The 26,116-nt window shown below is 47.0% G+C and overlaps 2 protein-coding genes across 4 annotated transcripts in view; both read left to right on the forward strand.

Annotated features, from left to right (window-relative positions):
* The first annotated feature begins 529 nt into the window (after positions 1-529).
* On the forward strand, positions 530-20,266 carry LOC125428738 (class I histocompatibility antigen, F10 alpha chain-like). Of its 3 annotated transcripts, none has more exons than XM_048489343.1 (9): positions 530-859; positions 8,553-9,146; positions 10,725-10,994; positions 12,054-12,263; positions 13,358-13,618; positions 15,517-15,597; positions 16,521-16,553; positions 17,701-17,734; positions 18,938-20,266. In XM_048489343.1, exons 1-8 carry the CDS (start codon positions 793-795, stop codon positions 17,727-17,729), a joined length of 1,545 nt encoding a protein of 514 aa, XP_048345300.1. In that variant the 5' UTR covers positions 530-792; the 3' UTR covers positions 17,730-17,734; positions 18,938-20,266. The 3 variants fall into 3 exon arrangements, with proteins under 3 accessions (XP_048345300.1, XP_048345301.1, XP_048345302.1); XM_048489344.1 differs by having other exon boundaries at positions 10,761-10,994; XM_048489345.1 differs by having other exon boundaries at positions 10,764-10,994.
* Positions 20,267-24,627: 4,361 nt separating this feature from the next.
* Positions 24,628-26,116, forward strand: part of LOC125428591 (zinc finger protein 420-like) — a 32,405-nt gene continuing 30,916 nt past the window's right edge. The window contains exon 1 of the mRNA XM_048488986.1: positions 24,628-24,740. The gene's annotated coding sequence lies outside the window, so the exon portion shown is untranslated. The remainder of the gene's footprint in view (positions 24,741-26,116) is intronic.

A 26,116-nucleotide genomic window follows, 5' to 3' on the forward strand; every position in this document is an offset into this window, starting at 1 on the left:
ACACAGATCGCGAAAGGGAGGGCAGAAAGAGACGTGCTAGTGCTTGGTTCTCATGGCCCAGGATAATGCCGACTAGGATAATGTTCGGTCAGGAAGGCAATTTCCTCCAAGCCAGACTGGCCAGGGATTTTGGAGACTTTTTTTTGTGTGCCATCTTCTGGGCACTGAGTGTGTGCATGTGCATGTGTGTGTGTATGTGTTGGGTTGGAGGGGAGGTAATTATGAACTTCCTGCATTGTGCTTTGGGTTAGACTATGGTTTGATTGATTATAATTATATGTATGGGATGTCGTTGCTGCCCTGAGCCGGCCTTTGCCAGGGTAGGGCGAGGTCTAAATTTAAAACAAAACAGTAAAGGTCCCTTCCAGCTTTATGATTCCATGAAGGCTTTTTTGGGGACATGCTACCTGGAAACTCCACTGGACACATGCCAAGCAGGTATTCTTGCCCTCTTATATCCCCCTTTTATCAACTCCCCCCCCCAACCCCCCCGATTTATTCTCCGACTTCCAGAGAGGGGAAAGGGGGAGAGAGAGCGCCTTTCGGCTGGAGAGCTCTCTTGAAGGCACTGCGGAGCCAAACTTTCTTCTGCTCGGACTTTCTCACCGATGCCGTCCAATCCCAAAGAGATCTGCTGGGAGCCCCGAGCGCGAGGTTTCCTGCTGGCCCCCAAACGCCCCCGCCGTTCCTGCTCCATCTTCAGCCGATTCCCACCCCACCCCACCCCTCCCTCCCTCCCTCCGCCCAGAAAGTGGATCTGGAGTGAATGCAGAAGCGCCGTTTGCGCACCGGATGGCATCTATGCAGCCGCTGCTGATCCTGGGGGCGACCACCCTCCTGCTGCTGGGGGGCTGCTCTGGTGAGTCGTGCCGGGGCGGGTGGGCTGAACTCCCACTCCTCTGCTTGGGCTGAGAAGGCAGAGGAAGGAATTGGCACGCACGTGAGTGCCCCCTGCCTGCATGCAGACGTGGATCTGGTGGGTGGAAGAGAGCTTGGGGAAAGCGAGTGACAAGCAGCCTCGCCCTGAACTCCATCCAGCACCCCTTCCGCACAGGCAGAATAATGCACTTTCAATCCACTTTCAATCCACTTAGCAGCTGCATTTTACTGTGCGGAAGAGCAAAATCCACTTGCAAACAATCGTGAAAGAAAGTGAATTGAAAGTGCATTATTCTGCATGATTGGAAGGGACCTGGGTTGTCAGAAGACCAGGGTGGAGAAAGGAAATTGAAACCAGCAGGGGCAAAATGTGAATCTGGAGCAAAACAAACTGTCAAAAATGGGAATAAATCCTTGCGGGATCCGGAGACAGTTTGTGAACTCAGGAATATCTCATCCTGTGGTTGCAAAAATGGCCTTTTCTCTCTCCTTGGGGTTTGGCATGAAAGAGGCTGAGCAGCACTTGTGTCCCAGAAAGGAGAAGAAAATGGAAGGGAGGGGCCTGTGGCTCAGTGGTAGAGCATGTGTTTGGTCTGCAGAAGGTCCCCAGTTCACTTCCCGGCAACTCCAGTTAAAATAATCAGGTTGGGGAGGGGGGGGGGAGGGGGGAGACCTTTGCTTGAGACTCTTGAGAGCAGCTGCCAGTCTGAGAAGACAAATCAATACTGATTGTGATGGCAGCTTTTTGTGTGTTGCGACAGCGGCTCTGGCCGAGTGGTAGAGGCATCTACTTGGCAAGCAGGTTCCATCTGAAGAGCGACTGCCAGTCCAAGTGGACAGTACATACAGATGGGCATCTACAGTTAAAAGATGCTGTGGAAAACTTTTGCTCGAGAGTGGCAGCCGGTCTGGGAAGACAAGACAATACTGGCTGTGATGGACCTCTGATCTGATTTGGTATAAGACAGCTTCTTGTGTTTTTGGAGAAGGGTTGTGGCTCAGTAGAAGACGAGAACCTGGAGAGCCACTGCCACTCCAGGTAGACAATACAAACACTGATGGGATGTATTGTCGAAGGTTTTCACGGCCGGATTCAACTGGCTGTGGCTGGTTTTCCGGCCCTTGTGCCCATCGTCTGTCTGGTGGATCTTGTTCCTAATGTTTCCCCTGCATCTGTGGCTGGCATCTTCAGAGGTGTATCACAGAGGGAAATCTCCTACACGCTGTGTCCAGTTCTACCAAGATCTACCAGACCACGGCCACACAGGCCGGAAAACCCACAACCACCAACTGATGGGATGGTCTGACTCTGTGTAAGGCAGTTTCATGTGCATTCCTATGAACAGGTGGCTAGGGCTGATTCCGCATGGGCCCAAAACAGTGGTGTGAAAACGGTGTGAAAACAGTATAAACCCTTTTACACCATTTTAAACCCTTTTACACCATTTTCACACTGCTGTTTTTGGCCCATGCGGAATCAGCCTTGGTCACATATTCATGATCCTAATCCTAACCAGTCTGGTGTAGTGGTTAAAGTGTTAGACTAAAACCTGAGAAACACTGGTTCAAATCCACACTCAAGCCACAGAAGCTCGCTGGACAAGTTTGGGTCAGTCACACACGCTCAGTCTTGATCCTGGCTAATATTTGGATGGGAAACCTCCCAGGAATACCAGGGTTGTGATATGGAGGCAGGCAGTGGTAAAACCACCTCTTACCTTGAAAATCCTGCAGGGTGGTCATAAATCAGCTGTGACTTGATGGTCAAAATTAAATCATATATATGCATGTTAATCTATGTATTCTCATGTAGTTTTTTGTAAGGCTTAGCAGAGGGTCATAAATAATACTGAACCACCTGTCAACTGGACATTTAATTAATATACCTGAAGAAATAGCAGATTGATCTTTTGATGGCAAAAAGTGGCTATTTGAACCTATAACTTTGAAGAAGAGAGAAAGGATTTGGATTTATATCCTGCTTTTCTTAACAGTAGGGATTCCCAAGCAGCTTACAAACTCCTTTCACTTCCTCTCCCCACAACAGACTCCTTGTGAGGTAGTCGGGGCTGAGAGAGTTTGGAGAGAACTGCGATTAGCTCAAGGTCACCCAGCAGGCTTCATGTGGAGGACTGGGAAAACAAACCCAGTTCACCAGATTTAAGTCGGCTACTCATATGGAGGAGTGGGGAATCAAACCCAGTTCTCTGGATTAGAGTCCGCTGCTCTGCACCATTACGCCACACTGGCTTTGAGAATTTGATTTGTCTCCTTCGGTATAAGGAAGCTTTGTGTTTCCAAGGGCAGATTTGAACCCTCTCTCTCCAGACCAGACATCAGCCCTTTCCCCTTCCTCTGTGTGTTTTTTCCAAACAAAAGAAGAATTGAATAAGACACATTATCGGAACAAGAGAGTGTTATGTTCATATGTTTGACGTACAACAAGAGAGGCTGTGGCTCAGTGAAGGAATCTGTATTTTGCAGGCTCAATCCCAAAATTCTGCAGCTAAAAGGACCAGGGGTGGGTGATGTGAAAGATTCTTCTCTGCCACAGTCAGTCTGAATAGACAGTTCAGGTTTTGACAGACCTATGATCTGATTCACTATAAAGCTGCCTTGTGTGCATGCACGTCTTTCCTCCTTCTCTGAGCTCAGCACTGAATCCATTCTGGAATTTTCTGAAGGTGCCTCACACTATATCTCTGGTCCTCTGTCTCCGCTGCTTCTCTCTCCTTCGCCCGCTGAGCCTCTTATTCCCCTGTTTCATTTCATTCAAAAACTGTCCTGAGACTTTGGGAAAGATAGCTGAGGCAAGAGAAGAGTACGGTCCATTATGCATACAGCCCTTCCCACACTGCTCCTTGCCCTGCAGTTCCTTCACAGTGGGGTTTGCCTGATTTTCCTTGTTTACACACGAGGAGATGTCCTACTGCTTGCTGTGCACCTTGCATGGCTGTCTTGCCTCCACTTCCGGGTCACTCCCCTGTTCAAGCCAATAACAAAGACCGCAGGTTTTTTTTTAGCTTCTTTAAATGTAATATCGATTTTCCTTATATCAGTATTATACATGCTGCAGCAGTTCCTATATTTATTTAGGGAAATGGCTCACAATCTCCAATCAGCACCCACAGTTAGACATGTCCCATATATGTCAATACAGCATATTCAGCAAAAGGATTAGTGAACTTTAGCAAACACCATATATGTTAATATGGCACAATCAGCAGAAATCAAAAGCAAGCCTGTCACAAGATTACCATAAGATTGCAACCACGGTGCTTTTACGGCCGTTACTTCCTTATTCTGTTTTCTGACTGGTCTTGCTACTGAAATTTCCTAACTGTGGTCTTGCAATTGGAAATTTCCCTAACATAGGGACCAACAAGTGGCATTTCCCTAAATAAGAACATAAGAACTAGCCTGCTGGATCAGACCAGAGTCCATCTAGTCCAGCACTCTGCTACTCGCAGTGGCCCACCAGGTGCCTTTGGGAGCTCACATGCAGGAGGTGAAAGCAATGGCCTTCTGCGGCTGCTGCTGCTCCTGAGCACCTGGTCTGCTAAAGCATTTGCAATCTCAGATCAAGGAGGATCAAGATTGGTAGCCATAGATCGACTTCTCCTCCATAAATCTGTCCAAGCCCCCTTTAAAGCTATCCAGGTTAGTGGCCATCACCACCTCCTGTGGCAGCATTTTCCAAACACCAATCACACGTTGTGTGAAGAAGTGTTTCCTTTTATTAGTCCTAATTCTTCTCCCCAGCATTTTCAATAAATGCCCCCTTGTTCTAGTATTGTGAGAAAGAGAGAAAAATTTCTCTCTGTCAACATTTTCTACCCCATGCATAATTTTATAGACTTCAATCATATCCCCCCTCAGATGCCTCCTCTCCAAACTAAAGAGTCCCAAATGCTGCAGCCTCTCCTCATAAGGAAGGTGCTCCAATCCTTCAATCATCCTCGTTGCTCTTCTCTGCACTTTTTCTATCTCTTCAATAAACAAATTCTTTAAATGTAATATCGATTTTCCTTATATCAATATTGTACATGCTGCATCAGTTCCTTTATTTATTCCTTTATTTCCTTTATTTATTTGTTCAATAAACAAGAAAATAAACAAGAAAGGGTAGTTGTAACCTGCATTATATTGATATAAGGAATATTGATGTTACATTTAAGGGGCTAAAAAAGGCAATCTCCATTCTCGGCTCGGACTAGGGAGCAACATGGCAGGAGCGAAACCTTGAAGAAAAAGAGAACATTGGGGTTTCCCCACGTTTGCTAACCACAGGGCTTCCAGTATTAGCAGCGCCGTAAGTGGAAGCACATCTGTACAGAAACCTCTGCTGTGAAGGAATGTCTTCTCCCCCCGCCCCCCCGGGGTTCAAATGCCATGTGTAATAAGATCACCACCCCTCAAGTACAAATGCACGTCCTCGTATTAAATCCCTGCTCCCTCTGTTTTTTAAGAAAGATCTCAGGGAGCAGGTTTTGCAAAGTTCCTTGCTGTGCCCAAGAGAGCTGCTGCCAAACATGAGAACCTCAGGGGGAAAAAAAACCCTGCTGGATCAGGCTAAGGATCCTTCCAGCCCCATATCCTGTTTCCCACAAGCGGGGCCAAGGTCTACCCACGCACCCCACCTTCTTCTTCTTGCTTCTGGCATTTTTCATTCCCAGGGTTTCTGGCTCTGAGCAAGAAAATTCCCACTCAGTCGCCATGACTAATAGCTACAAATGTCCCCCTATGAGTTGGTCAAGACCACTTTTAAAACTAATAGCCAAAACTACAATCTATTGCAGTGAGTTCCACCCAGGGCTGTATTAACTCATGACCGGTCCGTAGGTTTTCAGGTACTTCTTCAGCACTCCTGATCCTGGTACTGTAGGTACTAGACTGCGGTATATAGCCCTATATCCATTTTAGTCCCTTAAATGTAATTCTTCAGGTCTCCTGTAATTCTCCAAGGCCGCTTCCGCACGGAGGCGGAAGGGCTTGGGTCGGCGTACTCCACGCCGACCCGACGCGCCAGGAAGATGGCGCCGCGGAGCGCTGTCGCCCGGCTGACCCGGCATGTCGCTGGCCCTCCGGCGCATCGCCGAGGCCTGGAGCACACACACACCCCGCCCTGCGCGACTGCTCTAGCGTCGCAGGGCAGGGGGGCGTGTCCCCAGGCCTCGGCGACGCGCCGGACGTCTGGAGACAAGGTAAGTGCAGGGTGGGAGGGGGGGGGAGGCGCCTTGGAGCTCCAAGCCGGCATTTCCCAAAAACCTTGCTGGGGAAGCGAGGTTGGGAAACGCCAGCTTCGCGTCAGTCAGGCAGCGCGAGGGCGGTGCGGCTGCGCAGCAGCTGCGCCCCCTGTGCAAATGGCTCCCTGGGGACGCCGTTTTTGCCGTCCCCAGGCCGCCATAAAATGTCCGTGCGGAAGCAGCCCTAGTCTCCTGAAGAATTTTACCCACATTAAAAAAAAAATTTCAACTTGAAATAAAGTCTGTTGACCTCTTTTCATAGAATCATAGAGTTGGAACTTGGAAGAGACCCCAAGGGCCATCCAGTTGAACCCCATGCAATGCAGGAACACACAATCAAAGCACTCCTGACAGTTGGCCATCCAGCCTCTCTTTAAAAACCTCCAAAGAAGGAGACTCCACCACACACTGAGGTAGTGCATTCCACTATTTTAATTTTATTATTAAAAGAACAAATGGCAGCCAGCATGTACAAGAATGCATCAGGATTTCAATAGAGAAAATAAAAGGAAAAACGATTAGGCTCTATCCCTAATCCACAACCCTAAACACCTTTTCTTTTGGTTTCACAGAAATGGGATTTTGTAAGTAAGTCACAGTGGGTTAATATAAATTATGGGTTAATATAAATTACAAATAAGCTGTTCAGGCTGGTCCCAATGGCTCGTGGAAACGTTTGAGCACACGTGATCAAAATCCTAACTAGACTGTGTTGCTTGTGGAGGTGTGAAGGAGGAGGTGGCATGACGTCACAATCCGAATGCTGGCATGTTATAGGCTATTGACTATTGACTTAAAACAAACCTCATGTATTGCTACAGCACAGAGCACAAAGTGCCTTTAACCATTGGAGCCATAGGGCGCTGGTAACAGTGTTTGAGCAAACAAAATAAAAATAAAAATTGATGGGGCCCTTGTCCCTGCAGGGCCCCTAGACTTTAGTCTAGTCATCCTTATGGATAATACAGCCCTGGTTCCACCAATTAATAAAAATGAATGGTGGGGGAACTAAACCCAGACACATGCAAATCCACAACACCAACCTCCCATCTGTGAGGTGAACAAAACATATCACTCCACACAATTGTGCCACAGAGAGAAACACAACTTACTGTGACAGTCCTCTAAAGAGGTCAGCCATAGATGTGGGCAAAACGTTAAGAACAAAAAGTACCAGACCACAGCCACGCAGCCTGGAAAACCCACAAAAAGCCATCATGATGATAACACTGGAAATAAACTGAATAGGAGGGGAAGACACTTTGGCCCGTGCTTCTTGGAAATCAGCATCCTTTATAGGGTTGTTACTTGCTGAAATAACTTTACTGAGTTCCACAGATTTTTTTTTAAGGAGGGCAAAGCCCCCAAATGGTCCATTTCTCATTTTTATTGGTTAAGCCAAGTTGGAGTATAAGGAACAGTCACAAACACACAAATAACATTGTTAAGAACATAAGAAAGAGCCTGCTGGATCAGACCAGAGTCCACCTAGTCCAGGACTCTGCTGTTCGCAGTGGCCCACCAGGTGCCTTTGGGAGCTCACATGCAGGATGTGAAAGTAATGGCCTGCTGCTGCTGCTGCTGCTGCTTCTGAGCACCTGGGTGTTTCCCCCACAGACAAAATATCCTGGGATAGACCCGGGATCATATATCCCAGGGTGTTTTTATCCCAGTTTCTCCCTTCGCATGGCTGCCCGTCAGTGAGTTCAGGCTGGGAGGAAGAACTCCAGTAAATTATGCACAAGCCCATAAACATCGATAAACATCGATGGCCAAAAATCAGATTCTGAATTTAAAAGGTGCGGGGGGTGTAAAGCACTGTCAAGTTGCAGCTGACCGGACAACCCAGTTGGGCTTTCCAGGTAGGAGACTAACAGATATGGTTTGCTATTTCCTTCAAGTTGCTATACTCTGTCTCAGATAAAGATGTTAGTATGGTCAGTTGAGGTGCAGCAGTTGAGAAAATTGTATAGTTCCAAATTAGAATATAATCCCGAACAAATATGGTTCATTCCGCACTGCATATTTATAATGAGTTGCAGTCGTTAAAAATGAACTCATTTCCCCTATTTATAAATAGAAAATGAATTCATTTATGATGATTGCAACTCATTATAAATCTGCTGGGCAGAATCCATCTATGAGAATTATCATTCACTTTTACGCGCTTCCTTTGTCAAAACCATTATTTTGTGCATTATAGAACATGGCACTTTGATACAAGAGCATTTATAGTTAATTGAACAACTATCTTCCAATGGATGGGGAAGCAGAGCTAGGTAGGAGCACTAGGACCCATTCTACAACAAAGAAGGTCCAACATGTTAAATTCTGCGGCAGAGGTTTATATAATGTACTAACATCTTTTTGTGAAACAGAGTGTAACAGCCATATTTATAAATGACTGATGGACTCATTTTCTCCCAGATGAAGACTGCAGGGGTGATGGAAATGAAGATTTTTGCAGCCCTTTCTGCTTCCTCAACGAATTCCGGTGCCAGAACGGGCAATTAGTCCCCGAGCTCTGGACCTGTGATGGGTACGATGACTGTGGTGACGACAGTGATGAAGCCGGCTGTGCTTGCCAGTTCTTCCAGTGCAGGAATGGGCACCGGGTCGAGAAGAACGAACTCTGCGATGGAGATGACAACTGTCGGGATGGCAGCGACGAAGCTGGTTGTGCCTGCAGCGACAGCCAGTTCCAGTGTGCCAACGGGCGCTGCGTGCCGATCGAACTGAGCTGCGATGGGTTTGACCACTGTGGAGATGACAGTGACGAATCCAACTGCACCTGCACTGAGTCCCAGTTCCAGTGCCGGAACGGGCGCTGCATTTATGAGTTTTGGACCTGTGATGGAGAAGACCACTGTCTGGACGATAGTGACGAAGCCAACTGTACTTGTGCCACCGACCAGTTCACATGCAAGAACAGGCGCTGCATCCCCAATCTTTCGGCCTGTGATGGGGAAGACAACTGTGGAGACAACAGTGATGAGAACGATTCCCTCTGTGCTGTTCAGGGTGAGGGTTCGAGCGCAGAAAAGCTGATCGTGCCATATGCTGATAGGGTAGCCGACCTCCAAGTGGGGCTTAGCAATCTCTAGGAGTTACAGGTGATCTCCAGATGACCCTGATCAGTTCCCCGGGAGGAAACGAGAGCTTTGGAGGGTGGATTCACTTAGCTCCCTCTCCCCATAACCCCCACCCTCCCCAGACTCCACGTTCAAATTCTCCAGGAATTCTCCAAAGTTGCCCAGTGGTCTGCACCACGGAAATATTCTAACCTGAAAACATGAACATAGTTTAGAAAAGGGGTTGCCAACTGCACACTGGGAAATTCCTGGAGATCTGGAAGCAATGTCTGGCAGTGTTGCATAGTGGTTAAGAGTAGGCAGAGCAGGAGAACTGCGTTTGATTCCCCACTGCTCCAAATGAGCGGCAGACTCTTTTCTGCTGAACCAGATTTGTTTCCCCATTCCTACACTCCTGCTGGGCGACCTTGGACCAGTCACAGTTCACTGAGAATTCTCTCAGCCCCACCTACCTCACAAGGTGCCTGTTATGGGGAGAGGAAAAGAAGGAATTTGTAAGCCCCTTTGATACTCCTTACAGAAGAGGGGGTATACATCCAAATGCTTCTTCTTCTTACAATTGGCTGGCCTTGTGTCAAAACTCCAGTTGGTGCTCCAAACTGAAATAAGAAGAAGAAGAAGTAGAAGAAGAGTTTGAATTTATATCCCCCCTTTCTCTCCTGCAGGAGACTCAAAGGGGCTGACAATCTCCTTGCCCTTTCCCCCTCACAACAAACACCCTGTGAGGTAGGTGGGGCTGAGAGAGCTCCGAGAAGCTGTGACTAGCCCAAGGTCACCCAGCTGGCGTGTGTGGGAGTGTACAGGCTAATTTGAATTCCCCAGATAAGCCTCCACAGCTCAGGTGGCAGAGCTGGGAATCAAACCCGGTTCCTCTAGATTAGATACATGAGCTCTTAACCTCCTACGCCACTGCTGCTGTCTGTCAGAGTCACTGTGCATTCTGTCTGTCAGAGTCACTGTGAGTTTACCTCCACTGTGGCCTATCTCCTGAAAGAATGTGCTTCGTAAGCATCCTTGACTGTGGCTTACTTACAAAATCCCGTTTCTGTGCAACCAAATAAAAGGTGTTTAGGGTTGTGGATCAGTGATAGAGACCATCCCAGTCAGTAACTCCAACTATGGTATGAATTCTTGCTGCATCCTCAGTGTGGTGAAGTGGTTAAGAGCAGATGGATTCTAATCTGGAGAACTGGGTTTCATTCCCCACTCCTCCAGATGTGTTTCCGCACTCCTACAGTCCTGCTGGGTGACCTTGGGCTAGTCACAGTTCTCTCAAAACTCTCTCAGCCCCACCTACCTCACAAAATGTCTGTGAGGTAGGTAGGACGGAGAGAGTTCAGAGAGAACTGTGACTGGCCCAAGGTCACCTAGCAGGCTTCATGTGGAAGAACAGGGGAACAAGCCCAATCCACCAGATAAGAGTCTACCACTCTGAACCACTATACCCTGCTGGTTCTCTCTCTTTGGCTACAGACTCCCTCACTGCCTCACCTCTCTTCCCTTTCAGGCTCCACTGCACACTCTCTCTTCTATTTCCGCACAGCAGTGACCAAATTTGACCAGGGGTTGCCCCGTTTCACAGAAGTGGGCTACATGGACGGTCAACCCATTGAATACTTTGACAGCCATGTCAGGAGGGTCCTCCCTCGAGCACCCTGGATGGAGGAGAACCTGAATGAGCAGTACTGGAACGAACAGACCGACCTCGTGCACGTTAACGAGAGATGGCTCCGAGATTACCTCTTGATTCTGCAGAACCACTACAACCAGACTCGGGGTGAGTTAAAGGGGGCACACTCCACGCACCCATTCCCTCTCTCCATCACGAGAACTGCCCATTTGGTCCTACTCTCAACTATATTTTTTGTTGAGGGCATTTAAAGATCTTGTCTTTAACTCGGGCCCTTTCTGTATAAGTCACCTAAAATGTTTGCAAAACTTTTGCAAAGCATTCAGTTCCCCTCCCTTTACCGTGATGTTTGTCTGCACTCATTCGTTTGAAACTATTCATGGCTGTTGTGAGGTATCTCCCCCCCTTTTGGGGGTGGTTATTAGTAGAATTGATGCTTCATTGATTCAGTGATTCCTAGATGCAATTCTCTGCAGCCATGTGCATGCAATGGTTCAAAGATTTAACCCCCCAAAAGAAAAAACCCATAGAAATAAATAAATAGGCGAAATATAAATAATAAAATTATTGTTAATAATAATTAATAATTAATTTATTATTTATTTGTTATTATACTTCATAGACCGCTCAACCCCCGGAGGGCTCTGAGTGGTGTACAGGGCTCATAAACAAGGCCGATAAAACAATAAATATAAATATAAACATTAACATTAAAACCCTTAAAAGTTTAGGTTCAGAGTGAGCTCAGGGATGTGATAAAATGGTTTCAAGGAGGAAATTCAGGGACTGCACAGAGGCATGAAATATGGTTATGGGAAAGATAAAACGTTTTCAATGTGCCTACACAGCAAGGGAAAACATCTTTAAAATGTTTCAGATCAAAGAATCGTTTTGAAAGGGATTCAGATAAAATATTTTCAGGCTGGAAATAAAACATTTTTCAGAACCAAAGGGGAAAAACAATGCAAAATTCTCAAAACGCCAAAGCAAACGTGAAGAAAACATTTAACTTTGTTATGAATGTTAAAAAAGGAAAAAATTGAGAAGGGAGATGAGGGCTGCTCCAAACACAAATCTGTTTGCAATACATATTTTGAATTATATCAGCCTGGTCAGGCCTTAGCTTAGCCTAGCCTTTTGTGTGAGCTGGAGCTGGGATCGAGGGAGTGCAGGGCTTCTCTCTGGAGACGACCTCTTCTTTTCCAGGGTTCCACACCTTCCAGTGTATCCAGGGCTGTGAACTGAGTGAAGATCAGACCAAAAGGAGGTATTATCACCAGGAAGCTTATGACGGGAGGGACATTGACAGGAGGACCCATGAGGAGACGGGTCACTGGAAATACTTCCGGCACGAGGACTGCATTGAAGAGCTGAAGGAATATCTCGACTATGGGAGAAAAGCTCTGCAGAGGAAAGGTGAGGGGAGACTATGCCAATTGTTCCATATTTTACCAATACACCCTTTACACAGAGGATGGAAGAGGGGAAACGTATGACCAGTGCTTTATGGGTTTTATGGGACTCCAGTTTTATGGGACTCTAGGCAGAGAGTTTCCAGATGCCCCTACCCACCACCAGCCCCTCCTCATACCCTCATTCCCTCCCACTCATCCTTATGATTCCCCCCCCCCCACATACACCTGTGATCCCATCCCCTGCTTGTTGTGAGAATTCCCACCACCCACAGCCCCTGCTTAAGGTTCCTAGGTGGACAATCTCCTCAGGAACCCTACTGCTGCCTGCCAACACTTAGATGTTCAATGGAAAAGCAAGTGGAGAGCTCTATCTGGAGAACCGTGTTTGATTCCCTGCAACTCCACATGAGTGGCAGATTCAAATCTGGAGAACCAGGTTTGTTTGCCCAGTCCTGCTCAGGAACTCTGCTGGGTGATCTTGGGCCAGTCACAATTCTCTCCCACTCAAGTCCTAACCAGGGCCGACCATAAGGTGGTGCTTTATTTTTTCTGTTTCCCCCAAATTCATAGCTGGCTAGATTGATTCACATCAGCTTACTTTAACACGAAGATCTTCAGATAAATCATAACACTTTCAGAAGCAATGACCGTACAGGTGAGACTTTCAATCAGAATGTTTCCTTCCCACTACCCTTGTTTGGTTGTATCCCTTTAAAATGTCTCTTTTAAAATATTCAGATTTAATTGGGAAACTTTCTCTCCTCCCCGGCAAAATTTGCTGCCCTATTTTTGCCTCCGCCGTTTCCAGTCTTCTGAATGTCTTCCCCCTGCAGATAAAAGTGTCCTTGGAATTCTGCCCAGGTGCTTAAACAAACATTCCAAAATCTCTGGTGTTTCTGCCCGATCATTACGATTCAGGTCAGCAAAGCCAGGCGCGCACACACAAAAATCTTGTGTTGAGGTCTCAGGCATGAAGGCCTGGAATTTATACAACGGATTCAGCACGTCGTCTAACATCCTCCCTTTCGAGGATAGCCTTCATTCTACCAGCCAAGGGAAAGGTGCTATCTTAAGAAACTATTCCCATTTTTGCAGAGCCCCCAACAGTAAAAACAGTGCACAGACAGGGCAACGGCAGCCTGGAAACCCTCATCTGCCAAGTCTATGGTTTCTACCCCAAGCAAATCAAGACCACTTGGAGGAGGGATGGAGCAGTTTGGGAGCAGGAGGCTCTTCGTGGAGGTGTCGTTCCCAACTGGGATGGGACCTTCAACACCTGGCTGAGTATCCAGATCGATCCTGAAGACCGGGACCATTATCAGTGCCATGTGGAACAAAGTGCCTTGGAGCAGTCTGGTAAGAGAACATAGGGCAGAGTTGCCAGTTAGCTCCAGGCAATTGGTGGGAAACTTATCTTGCTGGGAGAAGGATCTTGCCAGCAGAGGCATACCGGGGGTAAATGGCACCCAGAGACAAATTGTCTCCAGGACGCCCCCAGCTCCGCCCCTCATGCCCCAGGCTCCACCCCCTGCCCTTGACCCCACCCATGTCACCATGGACATGGGCAAGATCTAGGGTGCCCACCTCCCCCCCAGACTCCCCCTGTCGGCTGGGAGCCCAGTCGGCAGGAGGGGGGAAGGAAGGGGGGAGTCCAGGGTGCTGTTGAGGGCGCTTGGAGGTAGCAGGAAGTCCTGCTGCCACATCATTTTTGCATGCCTCGACTGATATGCACGGGTCCGCGAAAACAGCAAGGCAGCAGGACTTCCTGGTCACATGATTTTGTGCCCCCCACGTGACCAGAAGAGTGGGGCCCGGGGACAAGGGGTACCCTTTATCCCTAGGTAGATACGCCACTGCTTGCCAGTGATATAATGATGTTACCAGTAATGCACTGGCATCACTAGCCTCACTTCCTATGCTCCCAGAAGTGATATCAGCATGTTGCTGGGGATGATCTGGCACTGGGGCAAAACACTATGGTTTAACTATAGAGGGTTGGACTAGCTAGCCTGTATGGCTCCTTCCAACTCTATGATTCTATGAGCCATAGAGTTTTGCCCAAATGCCAAAACATCCCGGATTACATGCTGATGTCACTTCCGGGCTCATGGGGAGTGACATTAGCATATCTGGACGCTGCCAACGGTTTCCCCTGGTTTCCTGCCATTTCCCTTCTGACAGCTGAGCAGTGGCAAGAAAATGCCTATTGGAAGCCACCGTTGAGGGCTTGCTGCAGAGCAGAAGGGACAATGCTGAAGAGGGAAGGCTGATTTCAAGTTAGGTGTGACCCGTCCAGGACAATGGAGGCCATTTTAGACCAACTGGAGATGGATCTTGCTTTTGAAAGACTTGGGGACATAATTAAAGCAGGGATTCCCAACCTTTGTGAGCCTGTGAATATCTTTGGAATTCTGACACAGCGCGGTGGGTGCAACCACAAAATGGCTGTCACAAAATGGCTGCTGCAAGAGGTGGAGCCAGCCATAAAATGGCCATCACAGCCAGTGGTGTGTCTGCCCAGGGATGGGGGGCAACCCCTGTCCCCAGGCGCCCCTAATCTGGTCACGTGGGCGGCGCAAAATTGGCCCCCCACGTGACTAGGTCTGGCGCGAAGACGAGGCAGCAGGAAGTCCTGCTGCTTCGTCGTCTTCGGGCTCCCTCGGCCCTGCCCACGTCATCATCGAATCATATACCCTGTTTCCCCTAATATAAGACATCCCCGAAAAATAAGACATGGTAGAGGTTTTGCTGAAGTGCGAAATATAAGGCATCCCCCGAAAGTAAGACATAGCAAAGTTTTTGTTTGGAAGCATGCCCGACGAACAGAACACAGAAAAATAAGACATCCCCTGAAAATAAGACATACCACATCTTTGGGAGCAAAAATTAATATAAGACACTGTCTTATATTCGGGGAAACACGGTATCAAAGTTGTTGCGTAATTAAAAATCTGATCCAAAGCAAAAGGCCGCTTGATACAGGGAACACATCAGTGCATAACTGGCCTCTGTCATTCTCCCTCATCAGGAACTCTTGCACACTCCATATTTCATAGACATAATTAGGGTGCGAAGCCTAGGAAGGGTGAGGTTTGGAGTGGGAGGGACAGAATCCACCCTCCAAAAGAGCCATTTTCTCCATTAGGTGTAATTCTAAGGAAAATCTGAACCCCTTCCTGGAGGCTGGCAGGCAAACCAAGCTGACATTGTCTGGGATTCATGCCAATGATCACTTTATTCTTTCTGCATTTCAGACTCAACATGGCCCATTGTGGGGTCTGTCTTGGGGGCTGTGGCTGCCCTCCTCCTTCTGGCTGGGATCCTTTGGTACATCAGTAAGTAAACTGTTCATGCCCTAAAGGGGGAGGGGAAATGTTCTGAGGTTCGGAAGCTGTGGTGTTCTTATTTGCAGGTGGCAATTTTGCAGGCGTTTTTTCTTTGCAGGTTGTTATCTGCAGGCGGCACATTTGCAGGCGTCTATGCCAAAGGCTAAGGTCCTTTACAGTCCTGCTATAAAAGCCAGTGTGGTAAAGTTGTTAAGAGTGGCAGTCTCTAATATGGGGAACTGGGTTCAATTCCCTGCTCCTCTACATGAGACTTGCTGGAAAACGTTGGGCTAGTCTCAGTTCTCTCAGAACTCTCTCAACCAGGTGCGTACCATGGGTGGGTCAAGCCAGGGCTTGTGCCCTGGGTGCCAGTTGTCTGTGGGCACACTGGCCACTGGCCCCTTGCCCCCCCTCCCACCAAAGACTGTTGTGTTAAGCCTGCCTGAAAGCCCACCTACAACAACAACAACAACAACAACCTTTATCAGGCATACTTCACTAGGTGATTGTAAACCACTTTGAGTCCCCTTACGGTAGAGAAAAGTGGGGTACAAAAACCAACTTTTCTGCCACTGGTGCTGGCAGGAAGATGCTCAGTCTGGATTCACACATGCGTGGATCTGATTTTCCACACAGTTTATTTGACCGGCCAGCTCTGTTTCTGGTTGGTTTATGCTCCTTGTACAAAGGACCTCTTTTCCCAAACAAAGACTCCGCAGAGCAGACTTGAACACTTATCTGGCAATGACGTTTTTAGAGCTTCTCCAGAAAATGATAATATTTACCATTCTTGTGTCTCTCTGTGCTGGGGGTATTGGCTCAGTATGTGGCTGAAGAGACCAAGTTAATCTGGTCTGAAAGGGAGGCAGGAGATAAAGGGGAGGTCTGTCTCTGCCCACCCACCAACTCTCTGTCTTTTATCTCCTTTTCAGCAAGGGGCCGAGAGTCTGCCAGCAACCTCAGAGGTAAATGTGCTAGAATTCCATTCCAGAAGCCAGAAATTAGGGAGGTCCATGCTCAAAAGTAGAGCATCTGCTTGGCACGAAGGTCCCAGGTTCCATCCCTGGCATCTCCAATTGAAAGGACCAGACGGGGGTGGGATGTGAAAGATCTGTGCCTAGGACTCTGGAGATCTGCTGCCAGTCTGAATTGACAGTGCTGATTTTGATAGACTGATAGGCTCATTATGCATGGAATGCTTTCCCCAGGGCTCTTTGCTGTGCAGTGGGATTGTAGTGGGGGGTCTCCTCAAATTTCTTTGTTTATGCGCAAAGAGGCACTGCCTGCTGCTGAACTCTCCCGGGTCTCAATTTTGCTTTTCTTGGTTCTCTTAATTCCACCCATCAACTCACTCTTAAAGGCACACATTTCATCATACCTAGTAGTCGTAAGATTGCTGGCTTTTTAAAGCCCTTTAAATTGCTGTTATATCGATATTGCTGTTATTGCTGTTATATCAAGGCTGTGGCCCCTTTCCAGAAATAATCCTGCCCCCTCCCGCCCCCGTGAAATAGGCAAAGCAATTCCCTGGACCGCACACAGCTGAAGAAGGGGACCATGTCCTAGAACTGATATTCCACACACACGCACACACTCACTTCTTGCTGCTGCTGCTGCTTCTATGGCTGCAGGAGGAGAGAGAAGCTTGTTATTTTGACATTGCTTGGTATTTCAGCATTCCTGTATTAGATCTATCATTATTTTGATAACTTTAATATAGTACTAATGCTTGAAGTTGAAATAAAGTTTTTAAAAGTAGAACGGGGGAGGTAAGGTGGAGCAAAAAAGCCCAAACCATCCCCCAGGTGAAGCAGGGGAAAAGGTTGCTTTTTGCCCGCTCTTACAAACAGTGAGATTATGGGTTCTGCCATGCAGTGAGTATGGGGGCGGGGGGAAAGCATCAGTAGATTCAGTTGTGGACTAGGACCCTGGGCAACCTGGTTTCAAATCTCTAGTTCTACCATGGAAGCTCACTTGGGTACTTTGGGCCTGTCACAAACTTCCTGCCTGGCCTAACTTAACAAGACTGTTGTCAGAAAATGGAGGAGAGAAATATTCCTAAATGTGTATGAGGACTGAAGGTTTGAACAGTTTTCCTTTCCTCCCGTGCAGGGAACAATTCAGAAGCTCAGCAACCCTAAAAGAGGTGAGTGATCGAGGATGAGGAAGGGGTGAGTCTCTAGCTGGTAATAAGGGGAAGGGGTGGGTCTCTAGCTGGAGATACCAACTGCAATCACAGCTTTTAGCTTCTCACCTTAAACTGTCCCTTCCAGAAATGAAATGCCTATGGGAAGGGGAGGGGATCCAAGAATTTCTGAATGGAGGAAATCAGAGACCTCTTCCCCTCTGGGCTTACAGAATACACTGACACAAGCTTTAGGTATTGTTTAGGTGGCTTGTCAAAGACTTTTACGGCCAGAATCAGCTGACCATTGAAGACTTTCTGGGCTGTACGGCCATGGTAAGGTAGTATTGGCTCCTAACATTTCACCTGCATCTGTGATGGCATCTTCAGAGTCATGTCATGGTATGGTGGGATGTAAACAATTGCTCTACACCATGCCATGGAAAAAAACACATCTCACCGTGATGAACCTCTGAAGATGCCACCCATAGATGCGGCCAGAACGTTTAGGAGCAAAACTACCAGACCATGGCTACAGAAGCCTGGAAAACCCACAACAGCCTCCTGTTTAGATAGCTGTTGAAGGCGGGGCCTTGAAGTATCTGGATTCTGTGAGGTATTCTGTAACTCAGCAATGATGACTAAGACAGCGCCCTCTGCTGAGACTGCTGCCTTTGCTCAGCTGCTGGGGGTAGAGATAGGGTTGCCAACTTTCAGATGATAGCTGGAGATCTCCTGGGACTACAACTGTTTTCCAGGCGACAGAGATCAGTTCATTTGTTATATTTTAATCACTACATTTTATTCATATGTTTTGATTATAATACTTTATTCATATGCTTTTATTATGTTTTTTATTGTTTTTTAACCTTTGTAAGTCACTTGAGACACTAGTATGAGGTGGGGTAAAAATCACTAAAATAAATAAATCTGGAGAAAATGGTCTCTTTGGAAGAGGGGCACTATAGCATTATAGACCATTATAGACCATAGACCACCCCAAACCCTGCTTTCCTCCAGGCTCCTCCCCACCCCCAGATTTCCAGGTATTTCAAAACAGAGTTATCAACCCCAAGTACAGAAGTGGGCTGAGATCCCATCAGACACTTCTTTCTGCCTATCAGGACGACTGCTGTAGCTACATCACCACAGCTTCACCCCAATCATGTTCTCTCTCTCTCTCATCTCTGATTTCTCTCACTGTAAACACCACTGGATTGACAGCTCTGCAGGTTCAAGAAAGAGGACCCAGGCTTGTTCCGGATCCATCTCTCTTCTGGTTCCATCAGTTGCCTCTTTGAGCACCTCCTCTGTGCTCTTGAGAACTAGGCCACCAAGAGATCAAAGCTGCAGAGACCTTTGCTGAACTTCACAATCTCTTCTTGGAAAGGTCAGAGCAAAGATATGTTGGCATCAGAAGGAGGACTTCAATCAAATGACTCCGGTGCTGGACTATATTGTATTTAATTCAAGTATCTGAAAAAGGGAATTTTGACTCTCAAAAGCTTATACTGTAAACTTCTTTTTGGTCTGTAAGGTGCTACTGGGCTTGAATCTAGTTAAGTTGTATTTAAATCACACATACCTAAATTTGGGCAGAAAACCCAATATTGAGAAGAGAAAGTAGCATCCCTTGATATGAAAGAAAAACAGCATCTCTTCCTTGCCCTCATTTAACTTTACTTTCCCAAGGAGTGTCTATTCAACATAAAAATGAGGCCGCTTTTGGAAAAGTGGTTTGTGTAATTATGTTGAAGGTCCATATATGAAGTCCTGCTTGGGTGTGCTCTGGGTACATTTATTCCCACCAGGTGAAATTGTCCCCTTTCATCCTTTTGAATTCTTGTATTGTGTTTGCTGCATTAACCTGGATGGCCCAGGTTATCCCAACCTTGTCAGATCTTGAAAGCTAAGCACAATTGCCTATGGTTAGTACTCAGCTGGGAGACTGTTAAGGAAGTCTCGGGTGGCTATGAAGAGTCAGGTAATGGCAAACCATCTCTGTGTGTCTTTTGTCCAGCGCTGGATGGCCCAGGGTCACGTGATCTTGTCAGATCTCAGAAGTTAAACCTGGTCAACCCTGTATTTCCTGCCCCAAAACGTTTTAGAAGGTTTGTACGGAAAGGGCCCATGATCATAAGGTCTCTGCTGCACATCAGAGAATTTAAACACAAAGGAATCCATTTAAAAGCTTGAAATGATGTAAGAGCACCAGTCAAAGCACCTATATACCTTACTTCACATCAAAGGAGGAGTGAAAGTAACTGAAATTGCTTGCTGAAACTGTATCTCTCAGGAAACCTGCAGCATACTGGACAGTTTTCTCTGCACGGGTCGATGAACCAGGGCTGAATTATAGATACTTGTAGTTACAGCATGTTCAATTTCTGTTAAAACCACTGAGATGTTTGGTTGTTATAAAAATGAAGCTGGTTTCCCTTGAATATATGCTTTTGAGGAGCCCTTGTAATAATTCCACAGTATCCAGTACCAAAAGAGTACAAAATCTTATTAGAACAAAATCAAGGCCTGGCTTGGGCCCTGCTAGCCATACAACAACAAACAAAGAACCTTTAATGGCATTTCAACATTATATACATAGATCCACATAACCCAATAGAGGGAAGCTAAAATAAATGGACAGGTAGAGAAGGCTGATGTTCAGGATTTGCTTCTAAAGCGTTGTTTTATATACAGGTCCAAAAATTTGGTGACTGCATCGTTTACATCACTACTGGAGCTGTCCAACAGAAAGGTGATCTTTTGCAAGTCAGATGCATACTCTTTTTTGAGTAGCAGAGGTGACAGGTGTTTGACTCTAGGTCCTGTGTAAAGTGGACAATAAAGTAGAATATGATCTATAGAGTCTACACAGTTCCCATTGCATATGCATAGCCTTAGGTGGTAAGGGGTTTTAATGTATCTCCCTGTCGATACGGCTGATGGAAGGGCATTGCAACGGGCCAGCATCATTGCTCTACGGAGCCTGGGCACGGTTATCTGGTGCAGGTATTGAGCCCCCTTATTACCAGTGTAGGTGATGCCTAGAGCTAAAGGAGAGCAAGTCCTGGAAGCCTTTTCGAGTAGGGTCTGACGTTCCTGGTCAAACAACCTTCTCCTCAGAAGCTGGAAAGTCTCTTTAGAAGGTAGCATTGCCAGATAATCCAAAGAGTAGCCTAATTTGTTGATTTTTGTTTCTATAATGCCCCACCATTATAGCCATACACAAAGTCAAAAGTGAAACTGAAAAAAGGACTTTTTCTTAAAGGGACCATGTTAAAATAACTGTCCAGCACAGTAAGAGGGCATCACCAAATGTACAGGCCCCCATGATGGGGCAGCCTGGTACTTTGCCAGCAAGCCCCTAAAGCACAGGTGGGAAGAAATGTGTGTATGTGTGTGTGTGGGGGGGTGCTAAGGTACACACCAGTCACACAACTTCATGGGGCACCCTAGGATTTTTTTTAAAACTATGGTTTTACCATAGAGTTGTTGTTTTAACAAATCCTAGAGTATCCCCTAACATCACTTCTGGTTTTCACTGGGAGAGATGTCACTGCTCAGGTATGTCAATCCCCCAGCACTCAAATTCTTCCAGCTGCAGACTAGCCATCCTACTGCCCAATATAACTGTCCATCTCTGAGGGTAAATGCGGCCTGATTAGGCCATCTTAGCCTGGGCTTGTTAAAACTTGGGAGTTAAGTAGAATTGCCAAGCAGGTAGCCAACAGTTATGGGTGGGACTCAGGGGCCATGGTATCGCCTGAAGTGCCACACCATTTCTGTTAAAAACACCTGGAAGCAATGAAGGGTATAACTAGGAATTGCAGGAAACCATAGAATTTAACCACAGAGTTTCCAGCCATTCTTGGAGCTACCCTTTGTCCCTTCCAGCAAGAACTTCCTGCACTTTAAAAAAAATCTCCCACCACTCAGAGTAACAGTGGGCAAGTGGAACTGGGACTGAGATAGTTCCCTGCTTGCACTGGGCCTTGGCAGATAAATAGGGTCAGTAACAGTCAAGACTCACATGGGAGACCACCAAGAAAGGCTGGGGTTGCTATTCAAAGGAAGGCAATCGAAAACCATCTTTGCTCTTCTCTTGCCTGGAACACCTTAAGGATGGGGTCGCCAGAGGATTGCCAGTTCCGGGTTAGGAAATACCTGCAGATGTTGGGAATGGAGCCTGGGGAGAGAGGGTCTGGTGAGGGAACTGAGCTCAGCAGCAATAGAGGCCACCCTCCAAAGTAGCTATTTTCTCCAGCGAATCTGATCATCTGGAGATCAGTTGTAACAGAGAGAGATCTTCATGTGCCACCTGGAGATTGGCAACCGTAGGTTGTTATGAGTCATTTGTTGACTCAACGGCACATTCTTCTTCCTGTGAGGGTAAAAGCTATCCACGTATCCTTGTTAATAATGTGTTTCAAAGAATAATAGTCACAATCCTGGGATAATATAACCAAATCAAAATCCCTGTGGATGAATTATTTTTGCCAAATGTTTCTACCCACCTCCTTTGCAGTTTGGGGAACCCTCATAATGTTGTTAATTATAATAAGTACTATTATTAACTGGGATCTCCCTATACCTAACCCACCATTCTCGGAAATTAAATGTTGGTTTTTATTTTATGTATGTGTGCATGTTGTTATTCCAGATTACCAGGAAATGAGATCGAGCATGTCCTTCAAGAGCAGTAAAGGAAACATGAGATCTTATATCAGCATGTTGGCAATATGAGTCAGCTAGTCAGGCAGTTCCCTGGTTTGGAATAATAGCTGATCGGGGTGGTCTGTTGTGGTTTCCAACAGGCATTTTACCCTGAATACCTCACAGGCTTACAGGGCAGCTGCAGGCTCAGCTTCATTGCAGGTCTAGCTTCTGCAGTCATCTCCTTTGTGCCCACATAGCTAATCAAAAGTAGATAATTTATTGCCGGCATTTAGACTCAACTGGGATTATATTAAATCTCACATCAGCAGACGAGTCCTGCCTCCCCTCCACCCTAGAGTCTTTGTTAAAGAAAGTTAAAAGTACATTAAGTAAATAAATATCTTGTGGGACAGGAGGTATTTATGAGCCAGCCCTTGGGGGCATGGCCAGCAGCCATGTTGTTTTTGAGTCTGACGGCTGGAGTTAGTAATCTCAAAGGGGATATTTGGAACAATCCCTTGAGGTTTGGTAAGAGAAGAACAAATTACTATTATTTTCTTAATTATGCAGGGGAGAATCACACCTGTGACATCCCTGTCTTTCTGCACGATTCCTTGTGGAGGTGTAGAGTCGAGAGGGGAATGTTTATGTGAATTCACCAATGCAGGTCCATCCTCTGATAGGCTCAAGCAGGTGGAAAGGGTTGCTCAACCTGAACTTTACTGATGAAACCAGTTCATTAGAGGCCACATCAGAGTAGCCTCTTGGGATGTATGAGGCGAGCAATCCCTTCACACCCAAGGAGATTAATTACCTCTCAACAGCTGAAGCAGCCATCTGAATCAAACCATTGTCCCACAAGAAGCCGTGCTTTTCTGTACTCAAATTAACTGAGAATGAGAGGGAGATTTATAGTGCAAGATTATTGATCTTTTATTGATTTCTTTCATACAGACATAATTCAGTTGGATGCCCTTATTTGTTCAGGCATGCTCCCTGTGCAAATTACCTCAAGAGCCAATCTCTCAATCCCACAGCGTGACCATATTAATACAAGGCGGCTTACAAACTCCTTTTCCCTTCCTCTCTCCACAGTAGACACCTTGTGAGGCAGGTGGGGCTGAGAGAGGTCTAACCTTAACCCTAACCCTAACTGTGTCTGGCCCAGCAGACTTCATGTGTAGGAGCAGGGAAGCAAATCCAGTTCAGCAGAATAGAGTCCACCTGCTCTTAACCGTTACACCATGCTGGCTCTGTTTGGTCTCTAAGGTGTGACTAGACTTGAATCTAGCTGACCCTGGGGTGGGTACACTGCCATAAATGATCATTTTATGGTTACATTAGCTATTGCCAGAAGTAATTAAATTATACATGTTAACACATTTGTTACTAAGATTGAGGAGATATAGGTTCAAGTCTGCATCCTGCCATGAAAACTTGCTGGGTGAGCTTGGGCCAGTCTCTCAGCCAGACCTTCCTCACAGGGTTGTAGTAACAAGAATAAAATGGTGGACAGGAGAACGACAGAAGTCGCTTGTCCAAACAAAGCAAATCACTTTGCTGCTTGAAGTGGAAGCAATTGTTTTCTGTTTGCGGCAGGTGTAACTCATAAGAACGTAAAGTGAAGAAGTTTCAAAAGTAGTAACTGAGATCCACCACCATGAAGTGGAGTAAGTGGAACAGCAGCAGGCTTCTTGTAACGAATATGGGGAAGTCCTTGAGATGAGCTCCCAAAGGCACCTGGTGGGCCACTGCGAGTAGCAGAGAGCTGGACTAGATGGACTCTGGTCTGATCCAGCTGGCTTGTTCTTATGTTCTTATGTTCTTATGAACAAGTAGAAAGTTCATGGTCTGAGAGATTGAGGATCCGCAGCCACTGATGACATTAGAGCTAATACAGTCTGAGCTAATGAGCCATTAATGAGCACCCTTTGAGTTCGGTCAGACAACCAGTTTTTGCTAAACATCTTTTTTCCATGCCTGCTCAACCTGACCCTCTCTTTTTAAAAAAGAGGGGATAAAACACACAAACCCCCCCCCCTTTTATTCCCCTTCCCGGTGCCCCAGAGGGAAGCAACCTTCCTCTTCCTCCCCGCAAAGAAAATGCAAACCACCTTTTGCAAAAAATATTTCTTTTTCCGGTGGGGGAATAGTGCTGAGTACTAGGAAGGACAGCAATAGAACACGCTCCTCTCGGCCTCTCTTTCTTCCCCTCTAGGAAGCGGAGTCCTGTTCACTTAACTCTTTGAAGGGGGAAGCGGAGGGCTGTGCCTGTGTCGGGAATTGGGAGAACCCTAAATGCGGCCTCCGTCGCCCCCCCCCCCCCCCACCACCACCCCGGATTCCTGGTCCTGCTGCTCGGCTGACCCAAGTAAGCTTCGATTGTAATTTCTGGGCTGCTTTTGTATTGCATTTTTTTCTTTTTGCAATATATTTTGCATTTTGCATTTTTTTCTTTTTGCAATATATTTTGCATTTGCAGTATTAGAGGATTTATTGGGGGTGGGGGCGAATGCATAAAATTTGCAGCAGCCCAAGCCAAGCTCCGGCCCACTGACCATCCCCGAGATACCCCTGTCCGCCTCCAGTTTGCACAGGAGCCCCTCGCCTCCTCCTCACCTTCTTGTGCTTTCTGGGAAGGGTCTGCATGCCTAGAAGGGCAGTGAGGAAGCTCCCCCCCCCCCCACAACAACCCCTGGAAAAGTAACCCGGTGTTTTCTCACGAGAAAGAGAAACAGCACACACACACACACCACCCCCAAAAAGTCTGGTCAATTGCAAATGCACTTAGTTGGTGGTTGTGTTGGGTTTTCCGGGCTGTGTGGCCGTGGTCTGGTGGATCTGGCTCATAACGTTCCGCCTGCATCTGTGGCCGGCATCTTCAGAGGTGTATCACAGAAGTCTGTTTCACACTGTGTGGGCAAGATCCACCAGACCACGGCCACACAGCCCGGAAAACCCACCACAACCAGTTGAATCCGACCGTGAAAGCCTTCGACAACACTTAGTTGTTGTTTTCTGAAGGTTTGCTTGTTGCATGCTATTTAGCAAAACTTGCTGGAATGCCCTGATTGGGGGGGGAGGGGTCGTCATCTGGTGGTGGCCCCCCCACCCTGGGGAGGAGGGGGAAGAGGTTAGGCATTTGGTGGGGGTCCACCCACTCTGGGGGGAGGGGGCCCATTATGTGGTCGTGGGGCCTCCCCTTGTGGGGAAGGGGAGGGAGTGGTAGGGAGAGGGCTGGCATCACACCCTGGGGCAGAGGTTCTCAACCTTAGAACATAAGAACAAGCCAGCTGGATCAGACCAGAGTCCATCTAGCTCTCTGCTACTCGCAGTGGCCCACCAGGTGCCTTTGGGAGCTCACCTGCAGGATGTGAAAGCAAGGGCCTTCTGCGGCTGTTGCTCCCAAGCACCTGGACTGTTAAGGCATTTGCAATCTCAGATCCAAGAGGATCAAGATTGGTAGCCATAAATCGACTTCTCCTCCATAAATCTGTCCAAGCCCCTTTTAAAGCTATCCAGGTTAGTGGCCATCACCACCTCCTGTGGCAGCATATTCCAAACATCAATCACAAGTTGCGTGAAGAAGTGTTTCCTTTTATTAGTCCTAATTCTTCCCCCCAGCATTTTCAATGGATGCCCCCTGGTTCTAGTATTGTGAGAAAGAGAGAAAAATTTCTCTCTGTCGACATTTTCTACCCCATGCATAATTTTATAACTTCAATCATATCCCCCCTCAGCCGCCTC

This window comes from Sphaerodactylus townsendi, linkage group LG03 (assembly GCF_021028975.2).
Source record: "Sphaerodactylus townsendi isolate TG3544 linkage group LG03, MPM_Stown_v2.3, whole genome shotgun sequence".
Lineage (NCBI taxonomy): Eukaryota > Metazoa > Chordata > Lepidosauria > Squamata > Sphaerodactylidae > Sphaerodactylus > Sphaerodactylus townsendi.